The sequence below is a fragment of the Rissa tridactyla genome, chromosome 12, assembly GCF_028500815.1.
Source record: "Rissa tridactyla isolate bRisTri1 chromosome 12, bRisTri1.patW.cur.20221130, whole genome shotgun sequence".
NCBI classification, from domain to species: domain Eukaryota; kingdom Metazoa; phylum Chordata; class Aves; order Charadriiformes; family Laridae; genus Rissa; species Rissa tridactyla.
In genome coordinates, this window is record NC_071477.1 from 9744879 (window position 1) to 9768094 (window position 23216).

At 37.4% G+C, this 23216-nt stretch overlaps 1 protein-coding gene across 5 annotated transcripts in view; it reads right to left on the reverse strand.

Annotated features, from left to right (window-relative positions):
* Nucleotides 1-1509: 1509 nt before the first annotated feature.
* STAU1 (staufen double-stranded RNA binding protein 1) overlaps nucleotides 1510-23216 on the reverse strand; it is a 32705-nt gene continuing 10998 nt past the window's right edge. For 2 of the 5 annotated variants that reach the window (XM_054218335.1, XM_054218336.1), the window contains 13 exons: nucleotides 22295-22419; nucleotides 20323-20479; nucleotides 18794-18935; nucleotides 17895-18060; nucleotides 12082-12180; nucleotides 10517-10747; nucleotides 9818-9961; nucleotides 8827-8973; nucleotides 7958-8030; nucleotides 5613-5932; nucleotides 4742-4864; nucleotides 3141-3226; nucleotides 1510-2507 (listed from right to left, as the gene is read on the reverse strand). In XM_054218335.1, the coding sequence (XP_054074310.1) occupies nucleotides 2420-2507; nucleotides 3141-3226; nucleotides 4742-4864; nucleotides 5613-5932; nucleotides 7958-8030; nucleotides 8827-8973; nucleotides 9818-9961; nucleotides 10517-10747; nucleotides 12082-12180; nucleotides 17895-18060; nucleotides 18794-18935; nucleotides 20323-20479; nucleotides 22295-22419 (1901 nt within the window). In that variant the 3' untranslated portion in view covers nucleotides 1510-2419. The remainder of the gene's footprint in view (nucleotides 2508-3140; nucleotides 3227-4741; nucleotides 4865-5612; nucleotides 5933-7957; nucleotides 8031-8826; nucleotides 8974-9817; nucleotides 9962-10516; nucleotides 10748-12081; nucleotides 12181-17894; nucleotides 18061-18793; nucleotides 18936-20322; nucleotides 20480-22294; nucleotides 22420-23216) is intronic. The other 3 variants (XM_054218337.1, XM_054218338.1, XM_054218339.1) reach the window with 3 other exon arrangements.

Consider the following 23216-nt stretch of genomic DNA (forward strand, 5'->3'; position numbering starts at 1 on the left):
CCAAGAAGGTGAGGTGTCTTGCAGACAGCACTTTGCTAGTACTCAGAAATGTATGCTTTATACCAGTACCAGCTTGCTAGTCTACTGCAGCCAGAGAATTTCACCTTCTCCTCAGTTTTCTTATATTTCTGTTCTTCATAGAACATTTTATTATCTGTTGAATCAAAGTGTCATATAAAGCCTTCCGGTGATTACATGTAATACATAATCATTCTTCCTAGCTTTGCTGTGTCAAGCACAGAGCAGACAACAGAAAAAGCAAGTGATTGTAGTGCTCTAGAAAAAAAACCAGACTTTTATCTAGAACTCCCTTTGGCTTACCCAGAATCCGCATAGTGACCTGAAGTCTTCCATCATGGGGCTGTGATTACAAGCTCTTTGACAGAAGAACCTTCTCTTACATTGCACCTCTAAGATGACAGATGCATTTAAGACTATTGGAACAGAGGTATCTATGGCAAAGTACCTTCATTCAGGTTCATATGAAACACAGCATTATCAACAAATGAACGCTGCAAAACAGAAGAAAAGGCTCCAGTCCCATCCAGAGAGAGAACTCCTAAGTAACTGCGGATAAAGGTAGGCAGACCATTTACATTGCTATCAATGTGGTATTTTTTTTTTTTTTGCCCTATAAATTGTTTGGTAAGCAGTTTCTAAGTTGTAAGAATTTGCAATACAAAGCCTCAGCCTAGCAAGTTTCTTTTAATTTTTAAATGTACAGCATTTTAGTTCTACAAATGTAAAAAAAAAAAAAGAAAACAAAACCCAAAAAACTTTACAATGTTTTTTTTTTTTCCCGCTTATAATGCTCAAAACCAACTTGATTCAATAAAGTTTGGTATGCAGTTAATGTGGCCTGATTGCTTTTGATAATGCAAATAAAATGGCCGAGACATTTAGCTTTGAGAGACAGCAAATGCAGTAACTGCTTTCTGTGATGAGAGTTACTACACGCGCTGCAAACATGTGTTTAGGAAGTGCTGCTACAGATCACCAGTAAAGTACACACTGAACGTAGTTCACATCCAAACGATACACTTTCATGTGTCAGTCTACCGTGCCAGATTTTGTTGCTAGAGGGAAAGTTTTGCTTTGAAAGTACCACCCCCGCAAAATTACTAAGTGCAAGGCAAGGTTATGACTCAAATTACAAGCAAACAAGGAAACTTAAAAGTAGAGACTTAAACTTTGAAATCATACCAACCTGTTGTGCCAGGTTTCTTGTCATAATCTTAACTTTAGTTTAAGCTCCCATTAATACAGTTGCACTAACACACTGTGGCACAAATAACAAAATGTACCCACGTTACTTTTGAATTTCCTTGACCTTGCCAGGTTTTCACATCCTCAACATTACTAAATAGTAGTTATTTATATGTAATTGATAACCATTGTACAGTTACTCCATAGCTTTACAATACTGCCCGTACTATATCACAAGCATTACAAATCCTATAAAAAAAGCAGCCCCTGTAGTGGCATACAAGAATAAATTAACCAAAAAAATTTAGTATTACCATTTATTGGTGACAAACACTACGTTTTACTTACATTCCATGGGGAGAAAAAATTCCAGCGTAAACAATGAACTGAAGCAGTACTTAACTTGCAAGGCTATCGTGCTTTACCTGGACCATATGCAAAAAACTTTATTGCGCACGGTTCAGTGCGCAATAACACAACATCAAAAGCAACACAGTTTATATATAAACATAGGTAATTTTTTTCAGCCCTACATGGAGATGTAATTAAACAGTATAAAGCACTCAAGGAAAATCAATCTGCAGTTTTATATGCACTACATTGAGATCATATCCTGTAATGTAGTGAGCTGTGTGCCATCTATACACACAATCCTTAAAACATCGATCAGAGATCATTTAAAGTCACGTTGCATTCGAGTTCCCCTACCCCCCACTCAAAGAAAACTAGAAATTAACCAAAAGTGATCAAACAAAGTTTAAAATTCCTAAAGAGTTTTAATTCATTCAACCGTTGGATAATTAAGCTAAGGTTTGTGAAAATATTGGACTTTTAAAAACGGTGGGCACACAATTTGTTTCCAGTGAAACGTTGCTATTTCAATAAAAACAAAATAACCACATACATGGATATGATCTTCCCAAGTTAGTTCACAGATAACATGTCAGTCTCAGAAGACAAAGTTTCTAAACTGTGCTATTGTTCTAGATACAATTAAGAAACTTTTAAATGAAAAATTTATAGTGTCATTTCAATCAAAACAACATAATGAAACTAAAAATTTATCACTGTTTGAAGAAAAAGCAACGGTTATGATTTAGACACTACAGTAGGTTGTAAAGACTGTAGCACTCTAAAACAGTTAGGTTACATTAATAGGAAGCATTTGATTTTCTCTGGTGCTTTCAGGTTTGGGTCCAGTCAAAAGCCTTTTTTAGGCAGTGCTGTCCAGTGTTTGTCCCAAAGTGTTTGAGTTAGCCGGTTTGAGAAGAGGGTCACTTTCCATTTCTTGTTTCACACATCTACAAATGAGAACACACCTGTTACTTAGGAGATAAAACACTATTTCCATGAACAAGAAACTTCTAAATTGGATACAAAGAATTTGAGATGCATACAATGATTTGTTTCCATATAATTGGCCTCCCTTTTAAATCAATTGTCACTTTGTTAATTCCAGAACTTTGAGAGCTTATTATCTAAATGAGAGGCCAAACTCCCCCCAAACTCAAAGAGAGTTATTGGCAAGCCCTCCATGTTTCAAGCTGTGAAACCTATACATTGCTTACATTTTACAAACAGAAAATTTCTCGAAAGAGAGGAGCAGCTGCAACGCTTAAACATACCGAAAAGTCACACTATTTACAAATATATGTAAATAAATAATATAAGCAGAGGGATCACAGTCAGAATCGCGCTGTATCACAGTCATTACATTTTATCCACTTGCTCCTGCTTAGTAATTTGCATTTGACACATGAAAATTACAAGCTTGATCATAAAACCTACCCTCTCATCCTTCTGAAGAAGACAACAGCCCTTGGCATTTTAACTTTTCTGGCAAAGAAAAAACCCTCACATTTTATTTGTTTAGAGAACATCCTAGGGTTAGAAGTTTCCGTTAATTCAAGGGAAAGTCAATGGGTCACACTCACACAGACATTGGTCCATTTCCTGTTCGTGGCATCTCTGTGGTTTGTTGGTCCAACTCAGACAGCAACTTTAAAATATTCAGTGCAGCCTGAAAAAAAGAGAGAGCATTCAGCAATTCAACCTAAGTCCACTTCATTCATTTAGTGAAAGCAGGACCAGGGCTCACTTGAAACAAAGTAAATGTTCTAATTTTGGTAACATGTTTTTTAAGATATATAATTATGATGGAAAAAATGCAATGGTGTAGAATTTCATCTTGCTACGTTAAACAACAGAATGGTGCTGCGGCTAGGGGATTCCCATTGCAATTGTTTTAGCAATGGGGGAAATTTAAATCAGGAGTACTATTAATATCAAGGAAGAAGACACGAAATCAGTAATGTCTCAAACTGTACAGAGCTTAAGACAAAGAACATTAAAATACACAGAACCAAAAAGTCCTTTGCAGAAAAAGAAAGCCACTTACACAAGAATCAAAAATACAACACAGATAGGGCACATGTGACTGTTTAAAAGAAGAGTCAACGCGACAGGGCTAATGCAAAAGTCAGTCACCTTCTTTGAGAACTGAAAATTTTTTTCAACTTTATTCAGATTAATTTCAGGTGCACCTTTTCAGAATATCCCTGATTAGTTATGGCACATGCATTCCTGAAAGCTGAAACTGTTCTCACGTTGGCCCAGTTGCAACGCTTAAGCTCTGTCTATGCTTTTCCCTTCTACCTCCTGCCCTGACTTGTGTACTTAGTCTTACAGGAGCTCTTTGCAACAAGATGTAGAGATAGCTATGAAAATGTCAATATCAAGTGACAAAGATAAAAGGAATCTGTATGAAATTATAGCCATTAGAAAATTACTGCAAAATTTTTTAGTATAAAAAAAATCAGGTTTTCCTAAGTGCATTGACATATTGCAAACTATTACTTTAGCCGGCAGTCAGTACTCAGGTCGCCATTGGTTACCAAAAGAACTAAACTCTTTTCAAATTATAGTAGACTCTGTAGATACTGTTAGCAGTATCTAATGTCTTTTATAGACAAAGTCCCTTACAGTTGACAGTCTATAAGACTCATTCTTTCACAAAGAAATATTTCAGCTCCTGTGAATAAAAGATTGTTTTTTATAAAGGGAGCTTAACAGATTGAGAGTGTCTCCAGCTATCTAATGGTGAATTGCCTTTCTTCCATTTTGAATTCTGTTCCCGCAGAAAGTCTGGTAACGTGAACCCAAGTATGATGGTTCCCAATGAAATAGCAGCCCATTCTGGTACAGAAAATAAGCCGATATGCTCTTATGTTTTAAAAGTTCCTTTTCATACATTTTCTTTAATATACACTCATGCAAATAACATCAAGATAAAGTGCTTTTGCAGACCAAAATTGTGAGCATATATTAACCACTTTGAAGGTTATTTAGATTAGATTCTGACATTATTAATCAATTATTTCAGCAACCTGTGAAATATTAGACAAAAATTAGCCAGGGAATTGTACAGCATTTCATTCACTGCTATCCAGTAGTAACGTGAAACCTTGGTCTGTCTGCTGCATCCCTTAGCTCACTGAAGGCCAAAGAGAAAGCGTTTCAGCAACAGTCATCATACCATATCGTGGCAAGATTCTACATCCTTTCCAATTCCATGACTGATCAGTGGTGGCTGAGAGGAACAGTTTATAAGAGATACAAACTCATTCTTGTTATTTTTTGGAAAGTCTTTATATTCAACCTGAAGAAAAGAGAAGGATTTATTTATTTTCAGTTAACCAAGTACAGGAAATAGATCACAACTGCTATAGATTACTTGCCCATCTATGAAGCTGAACTTTAATCATTGTCAGCCAGCAGAACCATTTACTTTGAAGTTTGACTTCACTTGCAATGTTCTTTAGTAATCATGAGAGCTCTGCAAGCCTTCTGAATAAAAGTGGCTACGTAATAATGGTTGTTGCCAGGACCTTTACTCTGATCAGAGCTATCTGCATTTAAAATTTTCCCTATTATACTTTTTAATCCACTGAGCTCCTTTAACATATTTATATAGGAACTTATATGCAATTCCGATTAAAGGGACCAAACACAAGAAAATGTACAGCTTACAGCAAATGTTAATGTATGAATGATTATTAAAAAAAAATATTTCAGATCAGCCAACTTCAAGTTCATATTATGTTCATACATCTGGCAATTTTCAGAAAATGTTAATTTCAATTTTATTCTTCCAAGAATTCAGAGTAGCACTGAATTAAAGCTGAGGCTGCAGTACAGAAATGTACATTTGAAAACTAAATAAAAAAAAAAAAGCTGTAAAATTCAGTACACTTCATAGGTAAAGTAAAACATTTACATGAATTTCAGCTTAACAAGCAGCCTCCGAATACATCAGTCACCAGCAGAACTAAAAAGCTTTAGAACAAGCAACAGGTTGGACCGGTTTGGATAGCTTAGGAAGAAATCTTGCAAAGCTGAAAGTTTACCTGGATTCCTTGAACGTTGGAAAGATAGTCCAGCTGCTCAGAGGGCCTAGTAAGTGGTCCGTGGGGTACGTAGCCTGATGAGTTGTTATTCTTTAATATGGTCTCAGCAGTAGGAGAAGTACCACCATACAAAAGCTCTCTAGCAATCATTGCTGTTACGGTAGCCTTGGCAGGATTTGGGGCTGCCCTACTGAACTCTTTGGTGTGGTGTCCTTGGTTGGCTCCTACAGCCTGTGCAACCTCAGGGACCATGGGAAGAATTCCAGCAGGAAGCTGCTGATGGCTGAGATAAGGCATCCTAAATTCATCTTCTTTATTACCTGAGAAGAGAGAGGTACATACTAAACAGATGCTAGCTATTCCTATGATGCCTTCTGCGGGCACATGAAGGCATATATAGGCATCAAAAGCCACTTCTGGAAAAAAAAAAGTTTCAAATTACTTTGAAAGGCTTGATTCACCTTTGGTGGGTCAGAGATTCATCATCACCAAGACAGTTTCCTTACTGAATAAACAATTCAGTGAAACACCTGCTTCTGCCAAAAGAAGCACCTTTACCTCTGGGAGCAGTTTCTCCGGGTCAGTCAAGCTTACAGATGCCTCAGACAATTGCAACCACATTTCAGATATATCTTTTGGTTTCAGAATTTTTTATTTGATCATTTAAACTGTAGGAGCAAATAATGAAACCACAGAATGGCCAGAGCCACTGTTAAATATTGTAAAGACAGTGACAGATAGTCCACAAAGTTTAAACTGTATATTGTGAAAGTGTAAACAGGTAGGTAAGGTTAAATGTAATGTTAGCACAGTATGAAGAAGAAAGAATGACTATTTCCAGCAAATATCCAACCATGGTCAAGCTGACAGCAATTATTGCCACTATGGCATAAGTTAGATTTAAGAGGGATAAGAACAGCTTTTTACCAGGAACTCACGTACACAGAACTATGGAGGAAAATTACAGAGGTGTGCTCAAGAAAGGCAGAGAAGAGAGTGCCACTGAAATAAACTGAAGAGTGAGTCTTACGGCAGAACAGCGTTCAGCAGGACTGAGCTATTTCAAATCTAAGGATGAAAGCCAAAATCTGTAGATGGAAGAAAGCAAGGATGGCAAAGTTCGAATAAGAAATCAGGAAGTTTACCGAGGATCTTATGGATGCAGTGCAACGTTACTAAAATCCAAGTCAATTCCAACTATTCATGATTTAAGCAACAAAATTATACTTAAAAAGCACCTGAAACATACTATCCAGAACAGATATGTTGCGACAGACAAACTTTCCATAACGACTCCTCCCAACAGTTGACATTAGAGAAAGCCAACAGCTGTGTACTTGGTGGCCAGGTTTGGGTTTTTTTTGTTCCAGCCAGTCATCTGTGGGTGACCACTATAACCATCATCTGTCTGAAATAAATGCAGGCACAGTTCCTTGCTCTCAGTCATTAGAGACCAAGCACAGACGAAGAGGTTGTTCTGTACTACAAGGCCATTCCTTCCTTCTCCAATTCTGCTTTAGGAAGACCAATTTCAGTTAGTACTGACATCCTTTCTCGTCTTCATCCCAGTAACAGTCTTCAACATACTGCAGTTATTCCCTCAACATCTGTACGTTGATACGGCCAAACTTACCACAGCTAACTCTGCCTCAACAAATTCAGCACCACCCTCCCATTGCTACTCCACCTCAGGCTTAGAGTGACATTTCTGGGACAGTCTTTCAACCTGCAACCATTCTTCCAAATCTAGAAGGCTGTTCCTAGGTGCCAGAAACCCCAAACCTTTTCCCAGGAAATCTGCTCCCATCCCCCTTTGGACCCTATAACCGAGAAACGTTCTGCTGAGCCAGAGAGGCTGATCTCTCCTCCTCCCCTTAACCTTTTTCCCCATGGAAATTGCACCCACTTCACTCCTGCTGTTCGTTGAAGGAGCCTGGTCCCTGGATCAGAACCAAGCTCGGTCCTTTCTTGTCCTAGAAAGCCCTAGACACAGGTTGAAACCTGTCCCAAGATCCCTCAGATTGAGGTAAGACAAGCCCAAAGGCTGCAGGTAGCAGCAGCTGCACCTCCACTAACTGCTCGACTAACCCATTAGCACACACGCGCTTTTAGCTCGGCCCCGAGTCAGTGGCCAAGCAAGCTGAATACTGTATGACTTGGGAGGAATAAGCTCTTTGGGATTTGAACAAAACCTTCCCAAGGGGTAGACGGAGTTTGCAAGCCAGCAGTTACACACCTCTACTCATTACGGACTGTTAAACGACACTATTGAAGGGACTGAGAAACGCATCTTAGATACACACACACACTAACAGGGCCACGCTTCTCTCAGTAAGGTTACTTACTAGTTGAAGTCTCTTCAGAGCCTGGCTCAAAAAAGGTTACTTTTCTTCCATCGGCTGGTTTCTTTACCGGTGTCTTAAAAATAAAAGGAAAAAAGCCAAACACAGCATATTCCTTTAAAATTCTTTTGTCCCCAAGTCTTCAAGGTCAACTACTCAAAATTTTACTGAAAAATTTATTATTCCAAAACCTCAATTATTACATAGCTACCAAGAAGACACAAGTTCAGTGATTCTTACTGAATGACTAAAACTATCTACAGACCAGTGAAGTGGTACTAAGAACACAGATTTTGAGAACTTGATACCATAATAAAGCCAGTTAAACTAACATTAGTTATGCGTATTGTTGAGGACAACACACCGGACACAAATGAGCATGCACACGAATAGGAGAAAACTAAACCCACACTTGCCATTTTAACTCTCTGGTAACATCTGCTGAATTAAGAGGAGAACACAATGCTCTTTCCCTGCTAAGGACCCACCAAAGAAAGAGACCCATAACAAACTTTCCACTGCAGTTGGTGATAAGGTGACAGAACACTATTGCTACCACAAAGTCCTATAAACTACATGTCTGCAAGTTTCTAAGACCAATACATCAATTATCACAGGTTCTGAGCCATTCTATAAAGAAGAAATACATTCATTTAGCCTTCTGATGAGACTTTGATTTATTTGCAAAATTGAATCCTTAATGTTTCCAAAATTAACTATTTTTTAGAGAACAGTCACCTCAATACAACTGCTTCCTGGCTAGTGCAGAAAGCATGAATTTACTACAGACTTACTGCCTTGAAAAGCTGCTACTGTTTCAATTCAACTTTTGCTGTAGTATTAAACCGCGACTGATTGTTAAAAACTCTTACCTTCTCTTCTGTCTTTAATGCTGGCTTTGGAGGTTGAGGTTGAGGGACTTTGAAACCTAAAATTTCCAACATATTTTCAGCTGCATTGCGTTTAGCAACTTTTTTGTTCGTGCCCATTCCTTCGGCTGTGTGTACACCAACTTTCACCTGGACAAGAGAGGACAAAAAACCAAATCAATTCTTAAACAGAAGTATGAGAATACACTTACTAGTGATCTGTGTCTCAAGCACGCCATGAGTCACAAAATAGTTCAAGTGATCATTATTCTACGCAAGTTGTTTATTATCAATGATCATTGGCCTCCGAGCACAAAAAACCCAAACAGAAGTCACAAAAACAACTACATTTCATCATCTCACCTTGGCAACAGCCTAAATGCTCAAAACTGGTATCACAGCAGATAAAAATTTTCCAAGCTGAAACTACGGGTTTAGCAGATTTACTAATGTAATGGAAAGAAAGCAACTCACTTTCCTGTCTTGGCCAGAAGAGGAGAGAGGTCTGGAGAACGCGCTTAAGTATCAGAGGCTAGTAGTACTCAAAAATACTACTGTGCTATTGGGATTTGCAATGCAGAGTGCAGAAAGTGCTGCACTCTAAAGCAGCACACAAAAACTCAGGGGAAGGAGGAAGTGAAGGATGCCCGGGTTCCTGTTAATAAATCCTACATTACAAAATGTAAGCAGCTCAGTACCTCTTAGCAGAATATTAATATTCCTGTTAATTAAAACATTAGGCAATAACAACATAGACTGCTGGTGCCCTATGCAATTTTTTTTAAACATGATTCAGATCACTTCTCTTGAACCTTTATCTTCCATGAATGTAGCCCACTAGATGTTTTCTTAATAAATTTCACGGACATTTGGACATAATCCTGTTAACTTTGTATATCATCATGACAACTTGATTACCATAAGCCAACAACAACAACAAAAAAAGACAGACATTAAAACCATGCAACTGGATTTCTCAAATTAACATACAAACCTGCATAACAAACTCCCTGCGCCTTGGAAGGCCACGTTCTGTGATGAGCATGTACTCTGGTTCCTTTTCTTTCTTGGCCTGCTGTATCTGGGCAAGTCTGCTGATGGGATTCATTCCTTGACCATATTCTGGACTCGTCTGCAGCTAGGTAGAACAATGTTTAGGAAATAAGGCAAAATTTAAGAATATTTGGTTTAACAGACAAAATGCATCATGTCAGTGAATTCATGCATTTAAAAATTCAGGAATTTAAAAATACTGAAACAAAAGTTGCTTAATGAAACACTGTCATAGCCAGAGAAACACTTGGTTTATTCGACTCCGCTGTCACAGTTGACCACAGGTAACCTACCACTGGTAATAGTTTTACAAGTTCTAATCCTGCTATATTAGGAGGGACAGGCTCGCAGGAGAAGCTGCACAAGCAACAGCATGCAAAACCCAAAGCCTGAAAGTCAGAGCTTGATTTTTATGTGCCACTCATTCTTCTATAAGGTTTCCCTTTCGCCCCGAATTTACTGATAACTGTTGTAAAAGTGGTGCCAGAACCCCATTTAGAGTGGGAGCAAAATATCATTTGATTGGTAGTATCAGACCGATGATAAAGGTTGAGTAGTTGAAAAGTGTTTATAATTAACTCAGTTTTCTGATCTGATGATTATTTATAACAGTCAGATTTCCAATCTGTTTGTCTCTTACCTTCACTATTGATTTTGTTTTCTTTTTGATTCGTGGCTTCATTTTCTCAACCGTAGGAAGGGGTGGCAATTTTTTCAGTTCTTCTAGGACTGCTATTGCAGCGTTTTTCTTGGAGATCTTCTTGCTCTTTCCTTCACCTTCACCCATGAATTCTCCAACTGACACCTTGGTTACAAAGCTCTTCATATGGGGAGGACCACTTTCCTTGGTCACCTGTTTCAGAGGGAAAAACTGAGTGAAAGCGTGATAAACACTTATTAAAAATGGTAGGGCACATTGTTTATAGCAAACATCTCTCAAGAACTACGGATAAAGAGATTTTAGATTCTTATACAATCCAGAAAGTAGAGATGTAAATCATACTCACTCTAATAATATAATCCCACCCAAATAAACATATACTTTAAAAAGATTAGATGCAGCAAGCAGTAAACAGTATTTACATATAAGTCATTAACACATCTTATTCAATTTACTGATTTACTCTTCCAATATTAAAATATGACTGTTTTTATTTCATCAGTGTGTATTTCCACACAGTTATCACCTCATTAAATGCATCATGTTATGGTACTAGAACATTACAGAAAAAGCAATTCTTTAGGATCCAGAATTTTAGTTCAGAAATCAAGAATTCTAGAGACATCTAAGAGACAGCTGTCCACTGCAGATTTAGTCTTTTAACTCCATTCATAATACATCATACTTCATAATATACATAAAGTCGAAAAGTAAGAATGAATTAAGCACTTCCACCCACAACTGGCTTTATGTGACGATATGTTTTTACCAGTGACGCTCAGGCTAATCTGCAATAATTGAAAGCTTCCTGTAAAATTTCATAGAATGGTTTTAGAAGCAATTTAGTTACACACAATTGCATTTTCTTACTATTATAATTCAGATAGTTGACTTAAATGTTGCTCTGCCAGCTCAGGAAAGCAGCACGATAAATTAATATTTTAGTGAAACAGAGATGCTCCTGTGGAGGCTATGGATTTAAGATAACTAAAATGATCAAGGAGGGGCAAAGAGGCAGCAAGCAGCCAGGCCAAAGGGAAAGGAAAGTAAGATGCACATGAGGTCACCTCATGGCAAGAAAAGAAACCTATTTGTGAGATTCTGCAACTTGCGGGTAGTCCACATCAGTGCGTAATTACGCAAATACTTCCATAAATGTCTTTCAGAGTGAGCTATGCTCTTTTGCCTCAACTCTGCACTTCAATGTTCTAACCATTAATGTGGGGTTGTGTTTTGTTTCTTCACTGTAATACTGATTTTCCAAAAAGCTTGAAAAAAGATTGCACAGACAACCACAGCGTAGCTGTTCACTCATGTGATGATTTTAGTGCATGAATTCGTGAACAGGTGGATTTTTCTTTTTTCTTCACTTTACCATATAAACTCCCGAGACAATCAGGGTGACTGTCAAAGGTAAAAGTGTATTCACAACTAACAAGACATGTTAAAAGTCAGTTGTTTGGGTTATCTAGAAGAAACTCAACTTAATGTGTAACCTTAATATTCTACGAAAAACAAATCTAGAGCTTGTAAAATAAACATACCTCAAAATTCACAGGCAAGTTCCTTTTAAGTGCAATCTCAAAAACTTGGCTTATTTCAGATTTATTGAGATTTTCATCATCTGGTTCTTTTCCGTTAACCTAAAAAAAGCATACTCTATTTAAAATAAAGATCCTATTAAATTTAATTTTATCCATCCAACCAGTTTACTGAACTCTCAAAATTTTAAGTAGTCTAACCTTTCCTGCCATTTTACGTGAATGTGTAGAAATGCAGCACATATATTACAGAACTGAAATTTAAGAAGGTCATTTAAGGTGTACGTGTAAAAGCTAGCAAACCTTCATATTTTCATCTGCTCATTACAGGAAAGAACAAATGGAATAAGGGCCAATAGGTTTAAAAATCTATTTATAGAAAAACAAACTGAAGTGTTAAATGAACTGATTTCCAAATGGAAGTACCTTTATGAAATACAGTTTTCATATACTGATTGGACATTCGTACCAAAAGCACTAAGACAGTATCAGATAAGAGAAAGGGCAGGAAAAATAAAGATTCTGAGAGTGGGACCGATGTGAATAAAGTATGGCTAATTAGACCCTGCCACAGTCCTGTCTTTTAACATGCTCCCTTGTAAGCGCTTTGTCTACAGATCTTCTCAGCTGAAGAACATACTATCAGGAACTTGCCTTAAATCAAATGGTGTACATCTCTGAGAACTTACACCTGCTAGGAGGACAGCAGTGCCAGGTGAAGCTTACCTACAGGCACTTCTACGTATCTCCAGGTAAAATTTTGATTGTGATTCCAAAAATGTCTTCACTGATGTTGGGATCAACATGAACTAAGAGGCATGGTAACAGCAACAGAGAAATTTTAAGACTAAGTGTCCAACAGTGATATTGGAAAGATTATGATAAAGATGAACAGCAACAATTTCACCAATTATATCATGCCACAATACTAGTTATGCAACCAGGTAACAAAAATGATTTAAATATTTTATTGGAGCAGCAGAAATATGCTAGAGAGCTCTCATTGGTTAAAACTAGTTTTTATGGTAGCAAGCATCCCCAAAGTCCGTTAGATAAAAACATGAAGGAATTTTTTACCACCAACTTAAAGCAGCCTCTTCCCATTCCAGAAAAAAAATACTAGTAAAATTAATCTGTGGTTTTCACTCTTCTCACTGTCTCATCAGATTTCACGCTGTTCTTATGGGTTGACTTTGTATTTCAGGTTCGAGTTGCAAACGTTTCAGAAGAGCACACATAGCCCAACATCCTTGTAGAATGCTAACATCTGATACTTCTGATCCCACTACTACATCCAGTCTTCAACCTCTACGTGGAGGTGTACACTGAGCAACTTTCAGGTCTGCAAAAACTGAGACCACATGATGGCACCACTCCCACAAGGAGCCAGGTAGCTGTGCTGCGCCTCAGACTGCATGGCCATCGACTGCATGACCATTGTGGAGGCAACACCTCAACACCTGCGCTAGAGGAACCATACTATACCTCAGCAGAAGGAACAAGGCAGGTAAAAACTGTCAGAACCAAGACTGAATACAGGAGCCAAAAGTCTTGATCACCATATTCTAAAACCTATTTCAAATGCAATTGGTAAGTCCAAAAGGAATAGCATCATATACCCAGAAAAATGAACTACTAAGATCTTATTTTATTACGGTCTAGGTATTGCAGCAAGTTTACTACCAGCATCTCTACGAACGATCTGTCACAACCCTTACTGTCAAAACATTAGCACAATCACTTGAATTACAAATATTTTTCCCCTCCTTGTAATTTCAGATATATTCTAGTTTTTCAAATTACAACATTTTTCCTTGCGAAGGAGACGTGACTTGTCTTTATTGGGTTAGATTTTTCCTATTTAATATCCTTTCAAGAGAATGCAAATAAATAGCATGTAATTGTTTGCTATATTACAGTGTATATTCTTGACATATTCCAAATCTGTTCACATGGTAAAAAACACAGATACTTTTCTCCAATACCTTAATCTAAAAAGAGTAAATCAATAGCAAAATAACAATTAACAGACTATAGCTACTTTACTTCTGCTTGAGTTCTGGATTAGTTTATTTGATAAATAAAAATTAATCATAAACACACGCTCTCCCTCTTTCTCTTTCCCTGCACAGCTCAAGGCAGATGATCTATAAAGTCTGCTTTTAAAGGAGTTTGCATGTGTGCATAGACTGAACTCTCCAAGGAATTTATGCCTCTCAATCAGAATGAGACTGGGAATATAAGCATTTACCACTTAGCTCTCATCAAATTGTTCAAATCTGCCTCTAACAAGTGAAAGAGAGTCACAAAAGGAAACAGAAGTGATAGATTAAAAAACTCCCAAGCAAATTGCAAAAGTAATATACTCCTTTAAGAGGGATTCACCCTTCTCTAGGAACTCTTTCAACATGCACTTCCTCAAAGACTGCTTTAAGCAAATTATGAAAACCGGTGGAGCTGCTGATTAGAACTGCACTGATTTCAACACGGCTATCAGTCTGACTATTTTCTTCCATGTTAAGGGTATAAAAAACAGCTGATATTTACCAAGTAAGACGGCAAAATACGTAGAAGCAATTCTCGTTTTAGTATTTTCAGGCAAAAGTTAGAATTTCTGCTAGAAAGCATAACTTTCTATGTTTTAAGTTGATACTTTATCACCTCCGTCTTTGAATATGCAAAGTATGCAAAGTACCGCAACTTTGTCAGTGTGTCTTCAATCAAACTTATTTAGGTTGGAAGGGGCCTTTGGAGGTCTCTCCTCCTACAGCCTCCCACTCAAAGCAGAGCGGATTTTAAAATTAAATTGGGTTGTTCAGGCAGGGCCTTGTCCAGTTGAAAGCTAATACTATTAATTTTTTTTTCGTGCCACTTGCTTCTAGATTTGTGGTCTGAGAAGGTGTGGGAAATGGTCATTCTTACCCTTAAAGTCTAATCATTTTATTCTACAATTTCTTCTTAAGCACTGAATATTTTCTAATTTAAAAGTACAAGAGTAAAATCCCGTAAATACAAAAATTTGTAAAATGAAAAAAAAAATAATTACAAAATCACCCCCCTCTCCAAGAAATACGAGAGTTCGAGGTTAAGCGTATTCTGTTTACACACACATGAATGGGACACACAAAAATAACTACATTTAAAAGGAAAATTACTGGCAACATCAAGTGACAGGTAGGAATTATCAGCATTATGTCTGCTTGTGAAATCTTAATTTGCCTCCATTGTATACACGCATTATAATAGCATCTCTTATGATCTTACACTGCCGTATCCTTCAAGGGCCTTGCCTCACTGAATGCAAGAATGAACAGTGCTCACTTAGTGGTAAAATATTCCTTATTTTATCTTATAGAATCATAGAATGGTTGGGAGTTGGAAGGGACCTTAAAGCTCATTCAGTTCCAACCCCCCTGCCCTGGGCAGGGACACCTCCCACTAGACCAGGCTGCTCAAAGCCCCGTCCAGCCTGGCCTTGAACACCTCCAGGGATGGGGCAGCCACAGCTTCTCTGGGCGTCTTCCTCTTGTCTAGTGCAAAACACTGTTACAAAAACAGCAATTCCCTCAGACATTCCTAAAACTACATTTGAAAGTCACAAATGTTAATGAACGTAGTATTTAAGTACCAAACTTTAAATTAAGGACTCATTTATCCGACTACTTATTATAAAACAGTATCAGTGTTCAAAGGATTGCTCTCCTTAAGCATAGCTGCATTCCCTACTGTTCATTTTGTAGACAAGTCAAACATAAATAGAAAAATAAAATGACAAATGCATTTTTCTTGTGAAAGTTTAAGTGACTTGTCCAGCATATGTATAGCAGGGTCAAGACAGCATTCAGCTCCCACCGAGCTTGCAACTGTTTTACTCATAAAATAATTCTCCTTCTTGCAATCTCTGGCATCATTCACAATAGTATGTCCCTTATCATGTCCTAAAAAAAAAAAAAAAAAAAAAAAGACTCTGTAGGTTTACTTCCTTTACCTCTTGCTTTACACTCCTTACACTGAATGAGACATCCTATAGAAAAGGATATGTGGTCACGTAAAGACAATTGCAGTGTTTGTTCTGAAGACCTCATGTTACTCAACTGTAAACACAACTCTACAAATATTCAGAAAGTCACTTGTTCAGAAGCATTTCTGAAAAAGCGAACAGAAAAGAAGTCAGTTACATGTGATCCTGTTATTTTCTGCAGAGTCGGACTCCTTGGGTCCAGTACACACAACTTTGCTACCTGAGGTGGAGAAATGGCTGATGAGAGTAGGTTATCTTTTACGAGGGTGAGTGCAAAAAGAAGATGTTATATATCACTGACACAGAACGACAATACTCAGGAATCTGGGGTTCCCCTGCACTGAAGGAGAACATCTCCCTCAGGCTTGACCTCTCCTGCATGGCCTCCAGCTTGTCCCTGACCACACTCTGCCTATCACCGGTTCTAGATTCCAGTGCAGAACTCATCTCCACTCTTTCTGCTTCTATTCCCAGTATCACTCTCTTCTCCCTAATAGCATTTGTAATCCCTTGACTCTTAGTTGCCTCTACCATTCAATAACCTGCGTTCCTCCAGGAGAGCTTTGTTACCTGAACCGCTCCCATCAGTGCCTCCTCAGCCTCTTCCCTGAACCATCAGATCCTGTGGTTTTGCCTAATTATCCAAGCAATGCTTTCTCCCACAAGCACACTCAGAAGTTTTAACTCAATGTCCCTTGGCTTCACAACACATTTCCTCAGTCCTCTTGCTCTGCCGTTCCTGGTAGTTCCCAGCTGTTTTTTTTTCCCCCAGTCTGAGACCCCTTGTTACCTTCTTGCCCAATTCTTCATTTCCCTCCTTTCTCTGCACGTAGCCAGACTCCGTATCCTGCAAGTTCTTATGCTCCCCAGACTGTAAGTTATCAGTCTAACCTCCACTTCCCGTTCCTCACTTCTCTGGCAATGTTCTACTCACTCTTCTTCTAGGTTTGTATTGCATGACCTCCTCCTCAACATGATCTAGATGCCAGCATGGAGTACATCAATAGATCTCTTGCTCTTAGTTCTAACATCAAGCCCTCATAACTCAGACAGGCATAATGAGCCCATATAGGAAAGGCTAAATACACTCTTTGTAGTAGTCTTTGGCCAAAGCAGTCAGCCAACACACGTGGAGAGGGTGTATGCAGTCAACCAGCCCCAGAAGCTACGAGTAACTCCTGTGCACACAATGAGACCATCTGCCTAAAGCAACTTAACAAAAAAGCACGAAAAAACCCAACAGGGTCTTGCAATAGAAAGTGCTGGGCAGCCATAAATATATAGAGGGATAAAAATTTGCTTCTAATATTCATATCAAAATGTGCGAATGAGTTTACTATTTCCATGAACTGCTCTTCTAGAACTTCTGTGGCTCTTTCTGAAATCATGTAGGAATTTTGCCCAGGAAGCAAACCCATGTCTAATTTCTATGTTGCCCATACTAGAATGCAAGTACCCCATTTACACACTTCTTCAGAAGTTTGTATATGATCTGTACCTGATAAGATATTAGTTCCTATCTATGCCTCCAGTGCTCATATCTGACAGAGGTCTATAGCATTGCTGTGGAAAAATACGACAGCAAAAGAATTAATTTCTTCATTTGGGAAAACTCTAGTTCCATAGAAATTTATATTTTTAAATCAAATTGTTTCTACTGACACAAGTAGGTCAACACTGCTACACCGAATTAAACTCCACAACTGTCATATTCCTCTCAATAATGGAAAAATCTACAACAATATCTCAGTTTATCTTAGCAATTTATGCTTACAATACCAAGATTAATTCCCACCTCTGGTTTCTCAGGCAAGGGCTCATTCTGCAGAACTTTCAGTGCTTTAGCAGCTGCATCATGCTTAGCAGCTTGTCTTGTTCTTCCTTTCCCATGAAACTGCTGCCCTCCAATCGAAAGCTCAACTTGATAAAGTAAGGGCCCAACAGGAAATGGGTAAAAGTACCTGCAAAGAGAGATTTACATAAGGAAATGGTTTGTCTTACAAAGTAAACAGAAACATAAGTTACACATAGATGAATCTCTTGGATATCAGTAACCACGACTTAGCACTGAAGCACTAGTATTAAGCAAATTTTTGATTTAAAGTCTAAAAGATTTTAGGGGGAGACCTTAGAAACAGAGTATCAACATTTCTGTTTTACAATATGAACACAGATCTAACCAATTAGAACAGAGAAAGGCAATGTTACTGCACTTTTATAGACTTAAGTTTTGAATTCTCACTTCTTATGCCCATATAAAATTCTTCAAACTGAAGCTTTAATTTAAACGGCTTTCAAAAAAGCATCAATCTGTTTTCTTCACTTTTGCTTTTACACAGAAAGGAAATGTAGCTAATATTTAGCTATTCACTTCGTGAAGCTGGCTATATCCGAATGCCCTCAAAAACGCCTCATCATGTGGTTCAGTTCCCTTTTTCCTCCCCTTCCCCCTCCCCCCTAAAGAAAAAAGAAAACCTTACACAAGACAAATTAGAGATACTAGATACTAATGTGGTGTACTTATCAAAACCTTTTCCTTCATGAGCTGGCTCTGTTCCAAGCTGAATACCCCTTTAAGGGATGTTGCATTTTTAGCCAGTTTTCAGAAGATAGCATCAAAGCACTGGACAAAGAGAGCAGAAGTTCAAAGATATAAGACTGCAAAACCAAAAAAAAAAGTTAAATGATACGTACCGTGGAGGAGGATAAGTGCCACCTCTCATAGTATAGCTGTAAGTTGATCTCATCCCCGTGTAAGGATCGATAGGTTTGTACATAGGTTTCTTTCCCAGCTTCATGCAAAGTGCATTTAACTCCACTGTGGGGGTTACACTGTCTAAATAAAAAGGAATGTAAAGAGAGTTGTCCACCTGTCACAAGGAACTGAAACAATCTAAACTCTTGTGCTGTCTCAAAGCAGGGAAAAATAAGCTCAAGTTTTGCCATGTGCAGTATCTTAAATGAATGAATTATTAATAGAAATGCTAATGAACGCAAAGAAAATAAGTCTATATGATGCATATTAAATTAGCAGCCTAGTACAGCTGTGACAAATCCTGTTACAAAAAAGTGAATTTGTTGTTTGGGTTTATTTAATTCTTTTTTAAACTTGCAAAGCTACCTATGTATTTTTACAGCGTATCTAACAATGTGATCTGCAGAACAGAAATTTCTCTTCCCCCCAAAACACTTTTAAATTAAATTAACAGACATGCTACATACCTACTGTTTCTGTTGTTTACTGATAACGATCAAATGTTTCTCTTTGTACTCAATGACCTAAGAAGGGGGTTTATGACTCTTCAACTTTCAAATTGCAATTTGCTTTTTCAAAGGGAAGCTATATCGCTACTGAGGGCTACAAACATTTCCCTCAATGCAGATACCCTGTGGATGAAGAACTGACTCTGAGTACTCTCATTTGAGAAAGAACACTCACGTAAGTGGTCATTTCTGCTATCACAGGCCTCACTGGCTCAAAAATCAGTGTGTACTCTAGTACAACAGGATCTTGTTATAAGGCAATTGCCAAAAGAAAATGAAATTATGGAACAGATTCACAGACAAAATAAGTAATTGCTAGCTTCTAACAGTTTCACCGTTGACTGTAGAAAGTGTTTTTAAAGAAAGAATTTAGGTGATATGAGTATACAACTGGCACAAAAGATGAGTTTTAACCTTTGCTGAACATACTGATGCTGCCCCAATAGCTTTGGATTCAAGTGACTAAGAGTAAATACAAAACAATCACATGTGCAGCTAGTTCATACTTAATTTTACATTTTAAATATATCTTAAGAGCAATCTTAGTAAAGTAATAAGTACCCTAAACATAGCTAGCTACAACTTAAATGCTTTTATACACACCAACATTCGTTTCTTTTTAAAGAAGTATAAATGATGGAAATTACAAAGTTCTGATCCAATCCCTCAACACAAGTTTAACAGGACTTTTGTTGTTGTTTGTTTTTGTTTTTACTTACATTTCCAAAGAAATCTGTATTGGCAAGCTTTTGAATTATCCCATCGCCATAATCAACCACATTCATCTGCCCACACAAAAGATTATTCTTTGCTTTGACCAAATTCCTGTTTGGTTTTGCCATTGTTAAATATGCAGAATCACTATTTTTATTCATCCTTATGCAACTTTAAAATACATACAAAACCAGAAAGCTGTGTTCTATTTTTTTTTTTAAAATCAGTTTGCTGTGACATAATACCTGGATTTTTGCCTTCACTACGAGATGGACGAGCCGTAGGCTTAGGGAATTTTGTCCCTTCCAAAGCTTTGGCAGCTGCTGCATGTTGCGCTTTTTTAATACTAGTTCCTTCAGCTTCCCAGTGCTGGTCCCCAAGAGTCAGCTGAACTGTAAACACCTCAAAAATAGAAAACGTTAATTTTATTATGAGCTGCTTCACAACTCACGTAATTTATTAGACCCTCTTCCACAAAACAATGAGTCTTTTAGTGATGCAGAAGTTGAGAATACTGTAATCAAAGCTTTCCTCAACTACCATGTCATCTCTAGATTTTAAACGCTTTGGACATCGATAGGATTGCCCTGATTACTGACCTAAGAATTTCACAGTAATTGTAGCTAGCAGCTATCCTGCATACTGCACGAGACTGGATAGGCTAAAAAACAAAAGACACCACGTGTATAGAGGTGACAGCTACACGCATAGCTGGTATGCCATCATTACTCCGAACAGCAGCCTTGAAATTCAGACTTTTATTCAACATAGCTCAATCCTTGCTTTAATACTGTGGGTTTTCTTCAATGATATTTTTCAGCAGTTTGAAGAAATGTAAGTTCACATTGCACCTTAAAAGCTTCTACATGCCCACAGGTGAGCACAAGCCTATTTGATTAAAGAGCAAAGCTCTGTGACACTTCTTTTTAAGTATGTGGAATAAGGAAGGATATTTATTGTCCTAAATTTTCACAAATTAATCATACAACGGCAATCTAAGATCTCCCTGGTAATTAGAGGAAGTTTAATTTCAATCAGAATGAAAACACAAGTGAACACATGCTCTGAATGCTATTCCAATACTTTTTGTAAATGCAAACCTTGCTTCCTTTGCACATTGAAGCTGACGTTACACATATTTTGGACAAACGATTTTAGTTCTTAATATTATTTAATTCCAAGGCAATTTCTCTAACATACAACGAATGCTTTTCCAGGAAACACCCTAAGGAGATGATGTCAGATTAAATAGACACGTCTCAGGCAGATTTTCCTTGTATGCCTTGACCTCAGTCCTCATACAATACAGATCTTCAGTGAGGATGAAAAAATTTAAGATATGCCGTGCCATGGGATGCACCCCACATGCTGCTCTACCCTTGACATTCCTATATTCCCACTGTGAAGAACTAAAGATTCTTTTGCTGCAATAACTGTTCCACAACAGATAAATGTTCAGTGATGTTCAATCATACCGTACTTCAGGCATTAAAGAACATAAACCGAGATCCTTGTTTTCCAAATATCGGGCAATTAGGACAAAAAAGTTCATTTTATTTACAACTAAAACAGAGCAACAGCAAAGTAACATTCAGTTATGATCCGCACAAGAGAGAACAACTCTTAAAATTAAGTAGTAAAACTTATTCCAGGCATATCGACACATACAGATTTGTACCTCACCAACTACATAGACACAAAAGCGTTACAGCTACTTATGTAGTATTTTTCCTAAACAAAAATAATTGCCATAAATCTTCCTGCATCTCACGCAATGATTTGGACTAAGAAACTAATTTAATCTTTTAAAGTTTGTGGGATTATCTCAAAATGTACCACAGGAAGAACACAGAAAATCTGGAGAACAGGCAAGATGTAGAACAAAAGCTTAACATCATACTAGAAAATGACTGTATAAAGATCATCCATATTTAATACAAAATTTTTTAGCAAAGACTGCAAGGGACAAACCTTGGTTTGCTAAACGAAAGTTAAAGTCAAGCATCTCATAATGGAGCTAACATAAAGAACTCTTCCAAAAAGCTAAGCAGTTTTAGGTAACAGCTTCACAACTCCTTACCGTCAGTACTTTGTGAGCTTCCCATCCCTCACCATTATTCTGTATTATCTTGCACCGAAAGTATATACTTTGCCTTTCCACTTATGAAAGTGAAAGAGCATGAATAGCAGCAACAAGAAAGTTCTATGAATATTTACCTTAGAATGAGCTGGACCTTGCTCACTCAAAAGCTTATACTCAGGCTGAATCTTGTTGAAACGGGCTAACTCATTCACAAGACACATTGGAGTCTTCTCTTTGGGGTTTGCCATGTTTGAAGGAGCTGAAAGATTACATAAAATCAGATAAATGAACAGAGAGCCACGAACCCTACTACAATTTTTAATAAAAAAAAAATAATCTCATTGTCTTAGCATTTAGTTGTCTGCAATACACCAGTTCTCAGAAAAGATTTGCTGGAATAGACAGTTCTGGTCATTAGCAAAACAGGCAACAAATTACTGAACTCTGGGATTTCCAAGCAATGTGTGTGCCGAAAAGACAGCATTATTAAATTTAATGCTTTAACGTAAGCCAGAAGTATGAAGTTAGGAGACTCCCACATTTAGCTTACATCTTACGTAGTACATTTCAAGGAACAAATCTTCTACGTATTCATCATGGTCACCTGCTTTGAATAATTTCAAAAAGTCGGTTCATTTCTTTTTCCTTCTCCTATGTTTCCCTATTATCTATTTTTTATTTATTACCTTTTATTTGTTCTATTATATTTTATTAGCTCAATATATTTATCACTAAACTGGTCATGAAAGAACTGATGATAATAGAACTAAACTAACTATTCCAAACAACATAATTTTTTTGTATTTAAAACAAGCTACTTGTAGAAAAGATGGATAGCAATGTTTCAAAACCTCAATGTTATACAATTTTAAATATTCTTTACTATTACAAACATTTCAATTCATTATTAGAACTTCAAGGACAAGTACGCTTCTGTCTGTCTCGGATTTCATTCAATAGGAAGAAAGCATTACAAGCCGCTGTAGTTGGAAAAACGGTACTTTTAAAGCATTTGTAGGTGCAAGACATCAGAAATGTATCATGCCAAACTATAAA